The 18,105-nt window shown below is 37.8% G+C and overlaps 1 protein-coding gene across 1 annotated transcript in view; it reads right to left on the bottom strand.

The window, feature by feature from the left end:
• OBI1 (ORC ubiquitin ligase 1) overlaps window positions 1–18,105 on the bottom strand; it is a 40,468-nt gene that overhangs the window by 6,153 nt on the left and 16,210 nt on the right. Inside the window, exons 4-5 of the mRNA XM_061133887.1 lie at window positions 16,718–16,966; window positions 13,362–13,450 (exon numbers count right to left, since the gene is read on the bottom strand). Coding sequence (XP_060989870.1) covers window positions 13,362–13,450; window positions 16,718–16,966 — 338 coding nt within the window. The remainder of the gene's footprint in view (window positions 1–13,361; window positions 13,451–16,717; window positions 16,967–18,105) is intronic.

The raw sequence follows: 18,105 nt of genomic DNA on the forward strand, positions 1-18,105 counted from the left end.
AGTACCTTTTTACCATGCTACTAAGGACCCTGGTCTGGTGGGCAAACCAAAAGATATATATAGTGAAAGTCAATGAATTGATCAACTAAATTAATTGAATCATGTAGTTTATCTGTTTTCTGTCTCTTTCTCATTAGAACATAAGCTCCAGGAAAGCAGGAATCATGGTTAGCTCCCTACAACAATCCTTAGTACACAGTAGTTTCTCATTAAATATTTCTTGAATAAATGTTATTTTCTTACTTTAAGATACATCAATGCTTTACATTAAGACAGAGCCAACACCATAGGATAATCCAAAGGTCCTTGGGCCTCTTTTACATGTATTGTGAGTCACTATATTAGTAAACTAAACGTTCCATATGTCTGACTGTTTATTTCCTTTTTGTCACTGACACCAATCCAAGGAAAGCAACAGAGAATGAGACACACAGTGGAGCTCCTCTTCTTATACAGGCGTGCTGCTCTACACTCCACTGAAAGTAACTTTCCACTTTCACCTTAGGAAGAGAAGGAAAACGCATGAGACTTCTGACATATTTTTGGCTTACCCTAGATACTGATATTAAATTTGGCAAAAGACACTTTACTTGCCCATACAGAAATAGCAATTAGAGATGCATAACTGATGCTATACTTCCATGGAAGAAACCAATGAGGATAAGAGCTTATTTACCTTGGGTTTTAATACTTCCTTATTCTCTAATTCCAGATATTTCCAGAGTACACAGCATTAAATGAATCAATACCAAGGCAAGCTAGAGGGATTTCTAAAATCATATATCATACTTCCTTTTCCTGAGCAAATTTCAAAATGGAGTATTTTTATAAACATTCCATTAGAGACCAAAGGCTTTGATTTTCAAAGTGGCAGTGATGGCCAAAGGCTTCATTATGTCAGAGAAAACAGAAAGCAGTTTGAGAGCTGCATCTGATATCAGAAGTATGTTTTGCTAGAATCTAAGAAGTTTAAGGGATTTTTTCTCTTGCAGTGTTAACTGATGTACACATTCTGGCTGAGGGCTCTCCTGTTCAAAAAACGACATTGGTACAAGAGCGTTCCTGTCCCTACTGGAAGTAAGAGAAATGAAAAGTCCTACTGGTTTGACCTCTGAGGTATTATAACTAGAATAAGGGCATCTCTAATTATGAAAAAGTCCCAAGACCACATTTTCTCATAGCTTATCACACAAGAGGAAAAGAATGTGTTTGAAGGGGTGAGAAGAAGTAAATGTGGTAAAAGAATAAATGCCAGAACCAGGTGTGAAAAGAATGAACCTCTAGAGCTCTGCAGCCATTAATGAGCTGTGAAACTTGAGTGACTGACTTTGCCTCTCTAGTTCTCAATGGCAGCCCGAACAAAATGGATTAATGCAGCAAGCCCAGTAGGTTGCCAAGACCACTAAATTTCAGAGACATCTTCTTGAGGAACAAGAGGGCTCTGGGGAAGTGAGCCCCTCTGCTTCATGTACCTTTGATTTTATGTCTTTTCCTAACTTGGCACCTGAGCTAAGAGCGAAACAAAGTAAAAGTAATCTTTGGATCTGGGCCAGCGTTTGTGATCCAGCCTATCTGTGACCAATCAGGTCATTTCTCTCCAAGTTTGAAAGTGACTGTGCACGCATTACCCACTTCACACACAGACAATAAAACACAGAGTTGTGCTGTGACATGACATTTTACAGAAATGGAAACTCAAAACTGGCCAACAAAGATGAGATGTAGCAAAGAAATCATAAAGTGATTAATGTTACTAGTCAGTCAGTTGAGTTGCTCAGTTGTGTCCGACTCTCTGCGACCCCATGGACTGCAGCACACCAGGCTTCCCTGTCCATCACCAACTCCTGGAACTTGCTCAAACTCATGTCCATTGAGTTGGTGATGCTAGTAGTAAAGTTAGAATCAAACGGAAATATAGAGAAGAATAGCTGACCGTAGGAATGCTGAAAACTGTTGCTATTTAAGAAAACCTAGGGAAGCCAGAGGAACTGGAAAAGGCGAATTTACGCAAACTTAGGAATACGACAATTTGTTGAAGTGTAAGAAAAACTGCTGCCTTTATTATCATAAGCTATATGATAAGAAGGCAAGCACAATTCAATTATCCCTAAGTTTTCAATAAAGAAATGACATTCCAATTCTCAGTGCTTCTAATGTACTATATATAATTCATTGTACTATATAAAGTACTAAATAGATAATCAATTTTACTATTTTTCATCTTTATATACATTTATAGAGATTCAATGTTTTGATAAAATTATTAAAGTTTATAGATCAATCTGATCTTTCTCACTGATATTATTAAGATTGCTTTGCATGGTTTTGGGTTGAATGGTCATTTTTATGGTTTTGCACAACATGGAAAGTGAGGATTACCTGTACTAAAGTAATGCTTGGTATGTGGGAAAACCAAGTAAACTTAAGTGAGTCTTAATAATTGTTTTTTAAAGAACTATTACACATACCTAAGAAAAAATGACCCAGTCATAGAGCAAATTTTATTGAAGCACTGCCTGGCTACATAGCTGCAGTTGCATACCTTCTCATTCCCTGACTTGCAGAGATACCAAGCAAGTATCTTCTTCACTTTAAACATGGAGGAAAGGTAGAGCTTCAGGGGAAAACACTTTCTATTGTTCCCTTCCCTCAGTATTTTCTCATAAAGCATGCATGATATGTGAGCTGGACATTCCTTAAGTCTGCAAATGCCTCTCTTTGATTCAGTTCAGTTCAGTTCAGTCGCTCAACTGTGTCTGACTCTTTGTGACCCCAAGAACTGCAGCACACCAGGCTTCCCTGTCCATCACCAACTCCTGGAGCTTACTTAGACTCATGTCCACAGAGTTGGTGATGGCATCCAACCATCTCATCCTCTGTCGTCCCCTTCTCCTCCTGCCTTCAATCGCTCCCAGCACTGGGGTCTTTTACAATGAGTCAGTTCTTCACATCAGGTGGCCAAAGTGTTGGAGTTTCTCTTTGATTAGACGTAACTTAACTGAGTAGTGTGTAATAGGAGCGCCCTGGGACCTGGGTTAGGGTGTAAGTGGGAAGGAGAGGAGAGGCCCCAGTGCGTGCTTTGCACTGCGCATGTGTGCAGAGGATGGGGAGGGGCGTACTCCAGGAAGAGCATACAGGGGACCAGCACTGAGGCAGCTCAAGACTGTATCTGCTGGTGGGGGCCTTTCTCTTACCCGCTCCCAATGACCTGCCTGTGTGTGACCCGTATCTATTCTCATCTCTCTGTGTGTAACAGCAGGACTGGGGAAAGTGTTCTGTCTTTAACTACAAGAGAAGCTTTGGGAAGTGCCCTAGACATTTTCAGCCACTGCTGAACCCAATGACTTGCCAGGGTTTCTTCAAGAGAGTTTTCTCAGTTTAAAATGGAACACTCAGTTATGAAAATGCTACATTCCTTGAGACTGTGGTAATCATAAAAGTTACTATCTATGGCCAGTCCTGTCACAATAGTTGAGTCCACAAAAATTTATTAAGCCATATGAAGCCTACTGAGAGAGAACTGGAAAAAACCTTCCCTCCTGAGGATCCAAAACAATGTTTCTATTCCCTGGCCCAACATCCTAATAAATAAATAAAAGTGAACTCTGGGGATGGAAATTACCAAAAGTATAACAGGTAAATCTGCAGCAGTGTAAGTGACGACTAGTGACGATGATGGTGACAGTAACAGCAGCAGTCACAACTTACTGAAGTTTACTTGTGTCAAGTACATTGCTATATACTTGATATATATTGTCATGTCACCTTTATGAAGCATAATCTATGTTTCTTATTCTAAGGATGAAAAAAACGAGACACTTAAAGCACTTGTCTCTTGTCCCAGGTTATACAGAAAGGAAGCAGCAGGAAGCCAAGCCTGTCCAAGTCCAAATATCATGTATGAAACCATGAGGTGCCTGGACGTGAGATCCCTGCTTAGGTAACATCAGCACCTATTCATACTCTGATGCAGGAAAAACACTAGCATGTCTACTGAGTGCCAAGTCTAGCACCGTTGTAATATTTATTAACACATACATTTGCTAATAGAAATATGGAGAGGAAATAATAAGATGTAGGAAGACATTCAGATATGTCTGCACAAAGCCAATAAACATTTATCAAACATCTGTCATGTTCTAGACATAAGTTCAAGAGAAATTTTCAAGCTGCCAAAGATCATTTATTAAAATGGCCTTCCTGGAAACGGTAGCACAGATCAACCTGGCAAATGCCAACCCAAAAAGGGTGACTATTTTAACCAGACATATGTAAACTAAATCTGAACTAGAATCATAAATTGGAAGCTCCATCTTTAATTGTTCTGTGTATAAAAAACATACATGATCTTGTCTACCTCATGCACAATCAGCAGGCATTTTCAACTACAAAGAAACAAAGCTACCGATGAAATGAGGAAATTTTTAAATGCAAAAATTTTAGGACCTAAACATCACATAATACTTACTTACATAGAGGTCTAACATAATAAAAAACATAAGCTATGCTATACTGCCTCTTAGTTTTATCCCAAAACAGAATGTGCTCCAATATTTGCAATTTAACAACAACAACAAAAAAAGCCACAGTTTCTCCCTAAAGACAAAGGTCAGCTGTTGCAGCCATTCCTTTTTCCTCCACCTCTCAAAAAATAAAGGCAGTGTCTGGATTTGCAAGCTTTCAAACACAGAACCGAATTTAAAAATAATAGCTCATATTACTAATATGACTTTAAAGAAAGCTTTTTTGTGTATGTTTATTTTATTAAACTAATCATGCATCTGCCATTTCAATTCTACCTAGAAATTCTTAATAGAGAACACTCAAGTGTTGGGCACTATATGTAAATTGAAAAGGAATAAGTTACTGTGAAATAAATTCCATTCTATTTGATAAATATATTTCAGTTCCATACAGGGGAATACCGTATTTTTCTATTCTCTAAGAGCAGCCTTGAAGTTGACATGACATAAATGGCAATCCTAATCTTTCATGGAAGGAGAGAACCTTGAGACATGCTATTTCATATCTTTTTACAGTCCTCAGAGGAATAAAGGATTTCATACCTTTCCCCAAAGTATACTAACCTTAACAACAATAAAATCTCAATAGTATAAGAGAATACAACTGTGGTTGGGGGAAAAAAGCATACTTAAAAATCTCTGGACTAATACGATCTATACATTTGTCACTACAGTTAAATCAATCTCTCTCTCTCAGCATGAGGAACAATATGAAACAAAATAAAACAAAAAACTGTGATCCAGCCACCCTGTAATTATTACTCAGATGACAGTTACTGAAGACTAATATATGCTGAGGGGCGATGAGGAAGAAAACAAAAGGACATTATCCTTGTTCTCAAGCAGCTCCTAATCTTTCTGACAACCTTACCGCTTAGTCATTAGCATGCACTGCAGGCTCCTAAAATATCTTATCAATACAATAAAGACGAGGTGACAGAAAACTGCAGTAACTGTCCACCCCCAATTAGCTGAATATCCAGAGAAGGGCCCCTCGGGCGGCTGAGGGGCCTGAGCACACCCAGCTGTCACAGCCTGGCCCCAGGGTATCATCAGGCTCCCCTGACAGTCTACAAGTTCCCCTTCCGGGAAAACCAAAGGGCATAGCAGAATCAGTCAGCGGATCAGGCTGGGGTCAAATACCAGGAATCATTGTGTTTGTCAGAGCAGAATCACGAGAAACAAAAAAGGCCAGAAAAGGTCAGGAAGAGAGAATAGCCGAGGCCAGCAAGAGCAGAGATGTTGCTGAGGAAGCTGAAGCCAGGCACGGTACTGGTGGTATGTCTCGAGACACAGCTGAGGAAGAGTTTAGACCTGTGAACTAGGAAGGGGCACAGCTCACAGTCAGCATGGAGACAGGTAAGAGCAGGAAAACCTGTCCAACTGAGGAGACTCAGACTCAAAACACAAGCCCTGACACTGTCTCCTCTCTTCCTCTCTCAAACTCTCAGTCTCTAGGACAATTTTGGAAGACTTCAGGAAATCCCTCTGCTCTCCTCATTTGGAGAATGCCGGGAAACCCTATATACCTTAAGCTTCAAGAAAGCTCCAGTCTTAATTCCCTGGGCCGTTCCCTCCACGCAGCAGTGTAAAGCATTAGAGTGTGAGAATGCTCTGTCCTTTTGCTATGTCCCAGAGGAAAATACACATACACACTTTATATAGATACACACTCAGTTCATCATACACACAAAAAAAGTCTTGGGAATTCCCTGGCAGTCCAGTGGTTAGACCTCTGCACTTTCATCGCAGGGGTATGGATTCCATCCCTGGCCAGGGAACTAACTTCCTGCAAGCCATATGACATGGCCAAAAAAAAAGTCTTAATTCCAAGGAGTTGGAAGATTAACTGAGCATGACAGTCAAGGAACTGATCAGTATACAGCATAATCCTTAAAACAATACAAAGAACAATAGGAAATCTTAAGAGAGCCTTATAGACAAAATGACAACTGGGCTCAGTCTCAAAGGATGGGTAGGGATTAATCAAGCTGAATAAAAAAATGAAAGGCTAATGGAGAGGACCAGGGGCAAAGGAAAAGACATGAGCAAAGGTACATGTCACCACATGCAAATCCAGGCCCAGTGAGAAATTCATCATGGCCACAGCAGCGTACATGAAGAAGAAGGCTAAAGAGAGGCTAAGAAGGCTAAGCTAAAGTCCTATTAGTAAAGAGGCTCATGTACTATCCTAAGAAATCCTGCCTTCAATTTATGAACAATGGGAAATCGCCCAAGGTTATTAACAAGAGTGAGATGAGCAAATTTATATTCTAGAATTCAGGCAACATTCAGCACATGCTCCAGAGCTGTGACAGGACAAGAGCAATGAGTCAGAGGGCTATTAAAACTGGCTAAGCACGAAACCATGTGGATCGAAACTAGTGGGAACAAGAAGAAAAGTCATTACATAGGAATTTAATGGATAGGATAGAATATACTGGACAATAAGGAATGGGATGAGAAGAAGTGGTGGAAAACACAGGAAAGGAAGACTGAGGTTGTTATCTTGGGCAACCAGGTAAGTTGTAGAGCCATTAACGAGGACAGAAACAAAGCCAGAGGATAAACAATCTCTAGTGTGGGATGGATAACAGATCCAGTTATTTAGACACAGACCTCTACCAGTTATCTGTGCTACCTGGTGTGCCAAGGACATACAATTATTTCATCTTCAAAGTGGTACATTATACGCATTTTACATAAAGAAAGTAATGGCCCCAACAGGTCAAGTAATTTATCGAATGTTATTTATCTATTTATTTAATTACTCAACAAGTATGTATCACGTGCCTTTCAGGTGCTGGGGTTTTGCAAGTGAAGGAGATGGGCAGCAAGGCTAGAATCAAGTCATATAGGCTTCATTCAGATTTCATGTCACCTCAGAAGAGTTACTTGAGAACAAGCCTTCTGTACTTCAAGTTAGTTGATTTGAAATATTTAAGAATTGCTAACAATGTATTTGCAAACATTAGTGTGGAGTAAATTAAATTTCATGTTGAATATTTTCAAGCATTCACCTCATAAAGCCACCGTTAAATGTTAAAGAAAGGGAAGGAACGAAGGGAGAGAAGGAGGGAGGGAAGCTAGGAAGGAAGCGGCCCTCTGCTTCTGCACCTTCCACTTCCTGACTCAGTCTTAACTGCAGTGATAAAATCATGGCATGGTGAAGCAATACAGCATATGATTATTAGCACAGACTCTGGAGTCAGACTCTCTAGAGCTGAACTCTGGCTTTGTCTACCTTCTAGCACTGTGATTTGGGGGAAGATATTTAAACTTTCTGTACTTCAGTGTTTATCTTGTGAAATGGAGCTAGTAGTAGTACCTATCTAATAGGTGGGTGAGGTTAAATGAGTTAAAACTTGAGATGTACTTATAACAGAGCCCATAGTTAATGCACAACCAATGTTACAGTATTACCTGTCTTCTTAGCCCTTATTACTGTCTGAAATTACCGTGTTTGTTTAGTTGATTGACCTCTTGTTCTGTCTTCTCCATTCTAAACTCCACAAGAGAAAGGTCATAGGGACAACTTCAGAGGTCTGCTTTAGATGGAATGATCAGGAAAAGCCTCTCTGAATCTGATAATAGGAGACAGCCATATAAAGATGTGGACATTCTAGGAGAGGGAAAAATTCTAGCATGTTTTAGAAACAGAAGGCAGCCAGTATGGCTAGAGCAGGATAAGCTACAGGAATGAGATGGAACAGGCAAGCATCGTGACTAGATGGTAAAGTGTCCGGATTGTATTTTAGGAAAACACTGGACAGTTTCAGATAAGAGATTTAACAGTGTGATTTACACTTCATAAAAAAACATTTTGAGTATAGTGAAAATTGAATTGGGTAGGGGAAGGAGAGAGTGGAAGAAGGGAAACTTGAAACCAGGTAGTCTGTCTCCAGAATTAGGCATTTATTTAACTCTTGTGCTGTGCAGTAAATTTAAGGTATAGGATCTTGAGTGAAAGTATAAAATAAACAGAAGGAAACATGAATCTACAGTTTAGGAGAAAAGGCAAGGCCAATGATTTAGATTTTATTTTGTAATCGCTGACATATTAAGAAAATGATTATTAAAGCCATGGGAGCTGATGAGATGGCTCAAGGAACACAAACACAGCAAGAGGGGAAGAACGTACAGCTTATGATTTATGAAGTCTATTCTGTCCTACTCAGAACACTTCTTTTCATGTCCTAATAGAATACTGATCACCACCCAGGAGTATCTGGAGCATTCATCTTCCTCCAGAAGTTGCTGAGGCATGGGTAAAAACGGATCCATAATGATAAGTCTTAGTGTTGCTGGGCAGTAAAAATGATGCTTGCAGAGAAACACTATCAAACCCACAGATCTCACTAAAGATACAATAACATTACCGAATACATACTTATAGAAAGGAAAGCCATTATTAATCCAATTATAACCAAGTTTGATTTAAATGACCTATGGAATTCTATGTATACAAAATTTAGTATATGTACATATATATTTCATACCCTACACTATTAACATAAGTTAGAAGCTAAGGGCATAGGCCAGCTGCTCTGTTTAAGCCTCAAAATAGGTGGCAACATGGCACAAACTCTGCCCAGTGAGACTAGAGCAAAAAGAATGGCACAAGTGAACAGAGTGGCCTTGGAGACGGGGCTTCATACTTTCAAATGCTTTACAAGTCATTAATAAGCTTCCTAATATTTGAAGCTAAAAAATCATTAAGGAACTCCTAACTCTATCACGGACAAATATATCCACACTTCTAGGCACAGTTTAGGAATAGGAGAAACGCAGTTCTACCTTCCTTCAGCTTCTTATTTTTGTTTCTTACTATGTGGAGGTGTGACACTCTTGGGATCCCCCATTAAATGGGAGATGGAGAAGAGGAACAGGAAAAATTACTCAATTTCTTCATTAAATCTTTGGCAAAATGGAAGGGGAATTCTCTCAGGAGCTACGTTTTTATTCATTTACTCAACAGATATATATTCTAGGAGCAGAACTCTATAAAATGCATGGCTATAATAGTGAATAAAACTATAGTCCTCGCTCAGAAAAATATGAAATAAGTAATAGTTGTTGTTCAGTCACTAAGTCATGTCTGACTCTTTGCAATCCCATGGACTGCAGCATTCCAGGCTTCCCCATCCTTTACTATCTCCTTGAGTTTGCTCAGATTCCTGTCCATTGAGTTGGTGATGCTATCTAACCATCTCATCCTCTGTCACCCCCTTCTCCTCCTGCCCTCAGATCTTTCCCAGCATCAGGGTCTTTTCTAATGAGTCGGCTCTTAATATCAGATGGCCAAAGTATTACAGCTTCAGCTTCAGTCCTTCAAATGAATATTCAGGGTTGAATTCACTGGAATAATTACACAAAACTTTAATATTCATTGAAATAAATACACGAAACACTAATTATTAGTAATTGTGATTATGTGTTAAAAAGGGAAAGTACAAGATAGTAAGGGGAACCTAACCAACTTTAGGGGTCAGAAACAGTATTTTGTACAGTTCAAAGTATCTAGGATACTGTCAAGTAAATACATGTTCAGTATTTCTGGGCTGGCTGGAAGAATGGCTTTTCTTCATATACCAGTCTTGCAAACTAAAGGACACTATCACCACCTCTTGAGTTCCAAATATCAAATAAGTCTTAGAAGCCCATGTTAGAGAAAACCGAAAGGGCAGGCAGATGGTTTTCTTCAGGTAAAACAAATTAGAAGAGAGAGACTAACTCAGGAAGTGGCTACATCAAGTCAAGGAAAAAAATTGCATTTTTCTGGACCACCAGTTCAGCTATCAGGACAATGAAGTTTTGACAAAGAACAGAAGAATGGATATTATTGAAATCCAGAAGAGTATGCTTAGTAGGATAGCTGCCACACTGCACAAAAGGGTTTCCAAGCTAAAGTTGAAAAAGGAAAAATATCCAGGTACACATTGAGATTGAATATAATGGAGGGTAAAAGTTAGACTAGAAAAACAATAGGAGCAGAGATAAATGATAATCCAGATTTCATTTTAAAGATTATACCACTGTTTTTAAAAATTATAAAATACATTACTTTTATACAATACTATTTACTTGAAATCAATGTAAATGTCTAAGTTCCCTTTGTTCACACTGGACTGTAGTCTAGTTTTGGGGCAACAGCATGATATTTGCTCGACTGTGCTAAAAGGGGGGCTTCTCAGGTGGCATAGTGATAAAGAACCTGTCTGCCAATGCAGGAGACATGGAGATGCAGGTTCGATCCCTGGGTCAGGAAGATCCCCTGTAGGAGGAAATGGCAACCTGCTCCAGTATTCTTGCCTGAGAATCCCCACAGACAGAGGAGCCTGGTGGGCTACAGTTCATGGGGTCACAGAGAATTGGACACAACTAAGCAACAGAGCACACACACAAGTCCTTAAAAGAAATACCTTCTGCTATGTACTGAATTGTGCTCCCATTCTTCCCCCACTTCCCCACCAAATGCATTTGTTGCAGCCCTAACCCTCAGGATGACTATATTTAGAGACAGGGTCTTTACGAGGTAATTAAAGTTAAATGAGACCATAAAGAGGAGGCCTTAATCCAACAGGACTGGTATCCTCATAAGAAGAGAGACCAGAGTACACACTCTCTCTCTGACATGCAAAGACATAGTGAGAAGGTAGCTGACTGCAAGTCAAAAAGAGACCCCTTGTCAGAAACCCAAACTGCTGAACCTTGACCTGGGATTTCTAGCTTCCAGAACTATAAGCAAATAAATATCCAATGTTTAAGCCACCCTGTCTATAGTATTTGTTATGGCAGCCCAGCTAACAAATGCACCTTCCTAATTTTTTTCCCTCTCTAGTATTTAAATTTTAAAGCTCTCTTTCTGCCTGATTCGTAGAGTATGTCTGAACAACCTGAAAGATACATTAGACACTCAGGCCACGTATGTAAAAAGTACACCTTTGACAACTAACCAAGTAGAGGAGAAAAGTAATCGGTCAAGGCACTTCCTAATCAAGGAAATGAAATGGAATGGATGGCTTCTGTTTGCTCGCATTTACTTTTAAACTCTCGAAATTTCATATTGTTTTCAATACAAGTAAGAGTGTTCCTCAAGTGAACCAGATCTGGATATTTTCAGCTGCGGTCAGCGTCTCTCTGACTTCCACTGGGGTTTGGTGATGCAGAGGTAAACAGATGCCATGCTTCTAATACCTCAGTGCATCGCAAACTGATCTGGAACAGGGGTCAGTTCAGATCGTTTTTAAACCTGTTCCCTTCCCCTGAAGGGAAGCAACGGAAGCTAAAGACAGCAAATCCCAAAGTTACATGAGATTCAGAAGTGTGACTGCTTGTGAGAACAGAGGTGAGGTTTCTTTAGGTGAGATTCTTCAGCTGTTTATCAGGCAGGAATCAAGGATATTTAAAAACAAAACATCCTGGTGGCTAGTGCCAAATCTGAAATCTGGTGGGCAACTTTTCAAGAAATAAAAGCTACGAACAAAATGGCTTTAGTTCCATTCAGCCTGCTGTGGGAAATGGCTAATGGACAAACATTATTATGACTGGCAAGGCGAGCTGCCAATAAATAAGAAGAGCAGAGATTCAAACCACCATATATTAATGGCAACACTTCCTAAACTTATTTCACTAATTCATCAATGTAGGACATTATCTGAAGTGAAAAGAAAAATGAGGTTGGAGAGCACAGGGGAAGGAACTATTTAAAAGTAAAAGCTATGCTTCTTTCTCTATTGGTTAGTTATCTCTGCTTTGAGTAATTATGGTTTACTTCTACCATTTCCTGATACCACAGTTGGTTTTACTGAGGGCAATATTTTCTCCTTTTCAAATGACAAGCAGAGAACTACCTCTGGTAGGATAAATTTCCATTGTTTGTTTATGCCTTTCTTGTCTTTTTCCACTAGGAGAAAATGGCTGGACAGGAAGAAAGTGTGGAGTTCTGATATGCCACTCCTCAGAGGGATGGGGGCCACATTTTCTTTTCACTTGTCTTTTTTTTCCCCCCTAGAAGAGTAACAACCTCAAGTGCTCTCTCTCATGTTTTCTTAATCTTCAAGTCTTAATTCTCAACTGTTTCTCAGCATTTTAAACTAACTGTTCAAAATTGCAATCTCGTATCTTTTGGAATGGAGTGAAAATATCCCCATTATAAAAGAATTCATTTAATTGTACAGTTCAAATCAGTACAAAATTCAACAAATGAAGCCTTAAATTCTATTTCAGATAGGTTTTTTAGGGTAATGGGTAGTGTAACAGCTTTCAGTGTAATGTAACAGATCACAGCTCTGGGGCTAGACTACCTGGGTTTGAATCCTATTTCCACCACTTACTAGCTGTGAAGATTTAGAAAAATTAATTTGATCTCTACACCTCGATTTAATCATCTGTAAATGCAGAAGAGTAGTAGTTCTATGTCACAGATTGCTGTACCTGCTAAAGACAAAGCAATGGGTGAGTTTTAACTATCATTAAGATTATTTCAAAAAATATCCAAAAGGCATCATGTTAGTCTCCCTACTCATTGTTAGGATCATTAAACAGTTATATGTAAAACCAAGTGGAGGCTCACCAGTCTTAAGTCACATAAAACAAACCTCTTGATAATTAGGTAAAGGAAAAGGATAAGAAGGAAATCCTTTCTTCCGACACTAGCGTTAACTGAGACTAAGATTTTACCAATAACCTAAATATACACTTGACATTTACAGGTAAGACATTCTATTTAAACTTACATATTTCAACAAAGAATCCAGTGAAAAACATAATGTAATAGCAGCTTATTCTAAAACATTGACATAACCTGAAACATTGCTCTATGAGCAAAATACATACTTCTGAGGTGATCTGTTATCAACTTCAGCTTTCAGTCGTAAATTCTCCCTCACCAGGCCACTATTTTCCAATTTCAATTTTTTATTTGCCTTAAAAAAAAAAAAGTGTTGAAAATAATTAAAGCACAAGTTAAAAACAAATGTGTAAAAATTATGACATGAGCCATCTGTATTTTTTAGAGCAACAGTATGAGAAAACTGAATACTAGAGCATGTCTTCAGAAACTTAAAATCACCATTGGGAATGACTTGGGAAACAGAACACGATCACGCATTTTTAATCCAAATTCCCCAAGCACTTTGCAAATCTTCTATCCAGGGAAACAAACAGAGCTATGTTAGTTAGCTTAGAGTCGTTAAGGGACTAAACTAACGACATTTTTTTTTTTTCCTTTTTCACATAACTGAATACTCTAAGCATGGTAACAATATACCACATGCAATTATTCACAAAACTAATGGTTAAGTATCTTGCACTATGAGATTGATTTTTGGTTGCTATTTAAAAAGTTTTTAGTGATAACATATCTAATATTGTTAAACTATTTGCTTACTTTCTTCAAAATGGCTTTCCCAAATGCTCTGGCTCACAACTTCTTGGATCAATATTTTCTAATAAATTGTATGGATTCTCTTTTGATTTTTTTTTTTAATCCCAAGTATAATTTCCTTTTTTGAGTTGCATGATACCTAAAAACTGCCTGACAAAATATTTATTGCTAGAAAATCTAGAGGCTCAATATTGATCTAGGGCAGCCACAAAAGTAGAGTGTCTGTTGTAGAATCTTCTTAAAAGTGACTTCTTTTAAATCTGCTAGTCACTGTGTTTCTGAATTCCAACAAAAAATAAGACTCCATAGGCTAGGAACCAATCTCACTAACCTAGCAAGAGAAATTAATTGTCTCACTATTAACATTCAATGTGTCAGAACAACTGTCAACAAAAAGGTTTAAACTAAGAAAATCTGAAAACAGATTTTAAAAATCTGACCAATAATTTCTAGAATTTTTGACTATATTACTTGCCTATCCACACACAAATGCCCCAAGAGGGTGACAAGAGAAGCAGGACAGAGGACACTCTTTTGAACACCAAGCTTAACTCTCTCAGATGTAAACAGGTTCCATTTGGATTCTGAGTACCTGCTTATCTTCATGGATGCAAACCAACCAGGACTGTGGAGAGTTAATTCTTTAAGTGACTGATAAACACCATTACTGCCCCTCTGAAGACATAGGAAAGGTAATATACTTACACACACACACACACACACACACACACACACACTGAATTAAGCCCTCAAGCATAGCACTGTAAGAGAAGGCACTTAGTGAATGCTTTTTGATGATGAATGACAAGCTTAAATTAGAACCTCATTTGATTTCTTTTCCCTATCCCCCTTGACAAGGTCTCTCACCAGTCCTGAGGCTTTCTAAGATGCTCTTTATAGGCTGGCTAACCCTCAATTATCAGAGATATTTTCAAGTTCAGGAGAACTGGATGGGTAAAGTTACAAAGGGGAGAGTTCTGCCTATTTGTTGCACCTAAAAGAGTAATAAAGACTTCAGCTAACTATTATACTTTGCAATCTCAACACTGGCTTCATAATGGTTCAAAACTCACTGTCTTGGAAACATGAGGAAAAAAGTCCATTTCACTCAATCTAGGTAGTCCTTTATTCTGCATCTTCAGAATTCCTATATTCCTGTATTTGTTTTATAGTATGCTGTTATTTTGTAAAGTTTTGCCTCTGTAGTCCATGTTTTTTTAGTTTATGTTCCAGTTTATTGCCTAGTTCTACCTAATTCCTTCACTAGGTATCCAAAATGGGCTTTTCAAGTATCCCAAATAATTGTGAAGTCTCAAGATGGCTTTGGGTATCGAATTTAACACATGATCTTTAAAAGAACAAAGAAAAACTGTATTTTATGTACTTTTCTTTTACATACATCCCTTATACCACTCTTTTTTTTTCCTTATACCACTTTTATAAGCTCAGAGTAGAGTTTTCATACATATCTTCATGCTCTAAGAAGCATTTATTGCCAAATATTTTAATGAAATTCAATAATATAAAAGAGACCATACAGAAATTACTGATAGATCAAGAAGGAAAGTTGATGAGGGCACGGCTGATTGATAACACTGTGACTTCTCAGCTAGCTTTCCTTTTCATGTCCTCTTCCCTTCTCAAACACACACGGAAATGGAGGCCACTATAAACCAGAGAACAATATGCTTCCCCTAGACTTGTAGCAAACTCAGTGCAATTACATCCATAGTTTCTTTTTTCTCTGAAAGCACTATGTTCCCAACTTTCTCTCATCTTGGCCTTCTCTGAGCCCAAATGGCATTTATTTTATACGTGGGTATGCAATTTGACTTAGTATTCACACTAAGTTGTAGATAATTCTCTGCTACTTAATCTCACTGAGTATCAGACAGCCGGTATGTGGCAGCATATCTCTAAAATATCATGTCGAGCATTAATGATTTCAGGAGGTGCAATTCAGTAGTTCAGCACAGTAACAGTATTTTAAGAGAATGCAGATAGGTTGAATAGGGGGCTGTGAACCTGGATACCACAAACCCATCTCTGTTCAGCAAAACAGGCCTCCACTGTGGATAAACCTGAAGCCAAGACAAAAAGGCTAGTCCCTCTAACCAGCACAGCTCTTCATCACTTCATTACCTCTAACGCTGATGCCATGGAATTCATCTCCTTTCCTAGACTGGAAAATCCTAGAGGTTTGCCCTTTTCCTCTATGCTTTCTCTGTCTTCTTGCCTGGATGAAGAATAACTGAAAAAATTAAAACTGCCTCTCAGCCACAATATTCTTTTGCATGGAGTAGTCTAAAGCCATCACTCACAGTTCTCTTGGTATTAGTAAGTCTTTAACTATTTACAATATTAAAACATCAGAGAAAGGGAGTGCTAGAAAAAAGATGGTCCAAACCTTTCATTTTATAGGTAGGGAAACGGACAGTTTTGTCTTTATGCATACATGGCAGTTACTGACATAAGCTTTTAAAAAAAAGGAAGCCAAATCACAAAGAGGGGAAACAAAAACATAACCTTTAAACTGATGTCGTTATTCCACAAGAAGATGTAAATTCATACAGAGGCACTACAAAGTCTCCAATTACAGTCTCCAATTACAAATGGGACCACCTGATATTTCTTGGCAGCTATTAAGATTTAAGGAGAAAAAGTTTTCTTATTGTTTATAAATGCTCATCCAGGGATTTGTCCTTTCTCCCCAAATCATCTAAAGGATGACTCAAAATAGTATGGCTATTTATTCTTTTGAAGGTACTTAAAATACTACAGAATTTTAAACACAACCACAACTTACCTCTTTTAGCTTATCGACATCATCTTTCACTTTTTCATAGATTTCATTAGCTGTTCTAAGCTTTTTCTTCCACTCTGCTACAGTTTCTGGGTCAATTTTACTTGGATTATCTGCAACTGGAAGTTTATCTTCATTTTGGTTGCCCTGCATCAAGGTTAAAGGATCCAGGATAGTCTTGATCTGTGATTCCAAGCTGAGATTTTTACTCTTAAGCTCATCTACTTCTTTCTGCAGACAGTCTATTTCATCCTGAAAAAGCATTGCATAGCCATCAGGTAGACACAGACACTGAACACATACCCATGCTAGACTGAAGTCAACGTGTCTGTAAAATGTACATCCAAAATCCTGTAGATACATAGATTCTTTATGCATCAGAATAACTCTGTAGACAGAAAGTCACATACAGCTGAAATTCTCAAAATGTATTTTGACTGATAAAAATGGGCATCTCTATTGCTTTTAATTCAATGATCATTCATGATTAAAAAAAATGAAAATATCAAATCTTTAATTCCGTTTTAAATATTCAGAAAATATGAAAAGTCACATGAATTCAAGAAAGAAGTAGATTCCTCAGAAAAAAATTCTGAGGCATGTTTAATTCCTTTACTAAGGGGCATTTAAAAATACCATTTTGATAAGGAAATCTGCAGTTTTGGCTGATGTCTCTCTTTTGCTTCATATAGAAGTAAAACTATATACCATGTCCTTTCACTTTCCATGTCAGAATAATACCTGTAATTTTGAACTCTCCTACATTCTAGCTCTTTAACTACTACTGTGACTATTTCAAATATTAGTTTTCCCATGTAGAACCACCTTGAATCCAGCAACGAAACATTTGGGGCTATAACTCTCTTCTGAGATACCATTTATTCATCTATAATGGATATTTCACCTTAAACTAAAATTGTTAGGAATTCTGTTCTCAGAAAATACACTTCAACATTCCAGCAATCTCCTAAAGCATTAATTTGATTAGCAACTAGTGTGATAAATATTCATTACATAAATAAGAATACATTTTAGAGTTAACACAGAATTATTTACTATTTTAAATTACAATATGTTTTGAGTTAAATGGCATCATAAAATGAGAAAAGGGCTTTACTTGTTTGAATAAATTAATGAATAAATAAGTATAAATAAGAAAACACATATGAATGAACATTTATTCAGTCATTTATCTATGCCCTGTTTTATTTCAAAAAATTTTTGAAGCAGCTGAACTGGTTTCCAATTATGTAGTGTAATTTAAAGATATTTTGTGTCAAAGGAAAAGAGCAATATTATCCCCCATTTAGTCAATATAAAATGACAACTGGACTTAATGTTTATTCAAAAGTACGTATATCCATTAGCATGAAGCTAATTTAGAAAAAATT

The sequence above is a fragment of the Dama dama genome, chromosome 30, assembly GCF_033118175.1.
Source record: "Dama dama isolate Ldn47 chromosome 30, ASM3311817v1, whole genome shotgun sequence".
Classification (NCBI taxonomy): domain Eukaryota; kingdom Metazoa; phylum Chordata; class Mammalia; order Artiodactyla; family Cervidae; genus Dama; species Dama dama.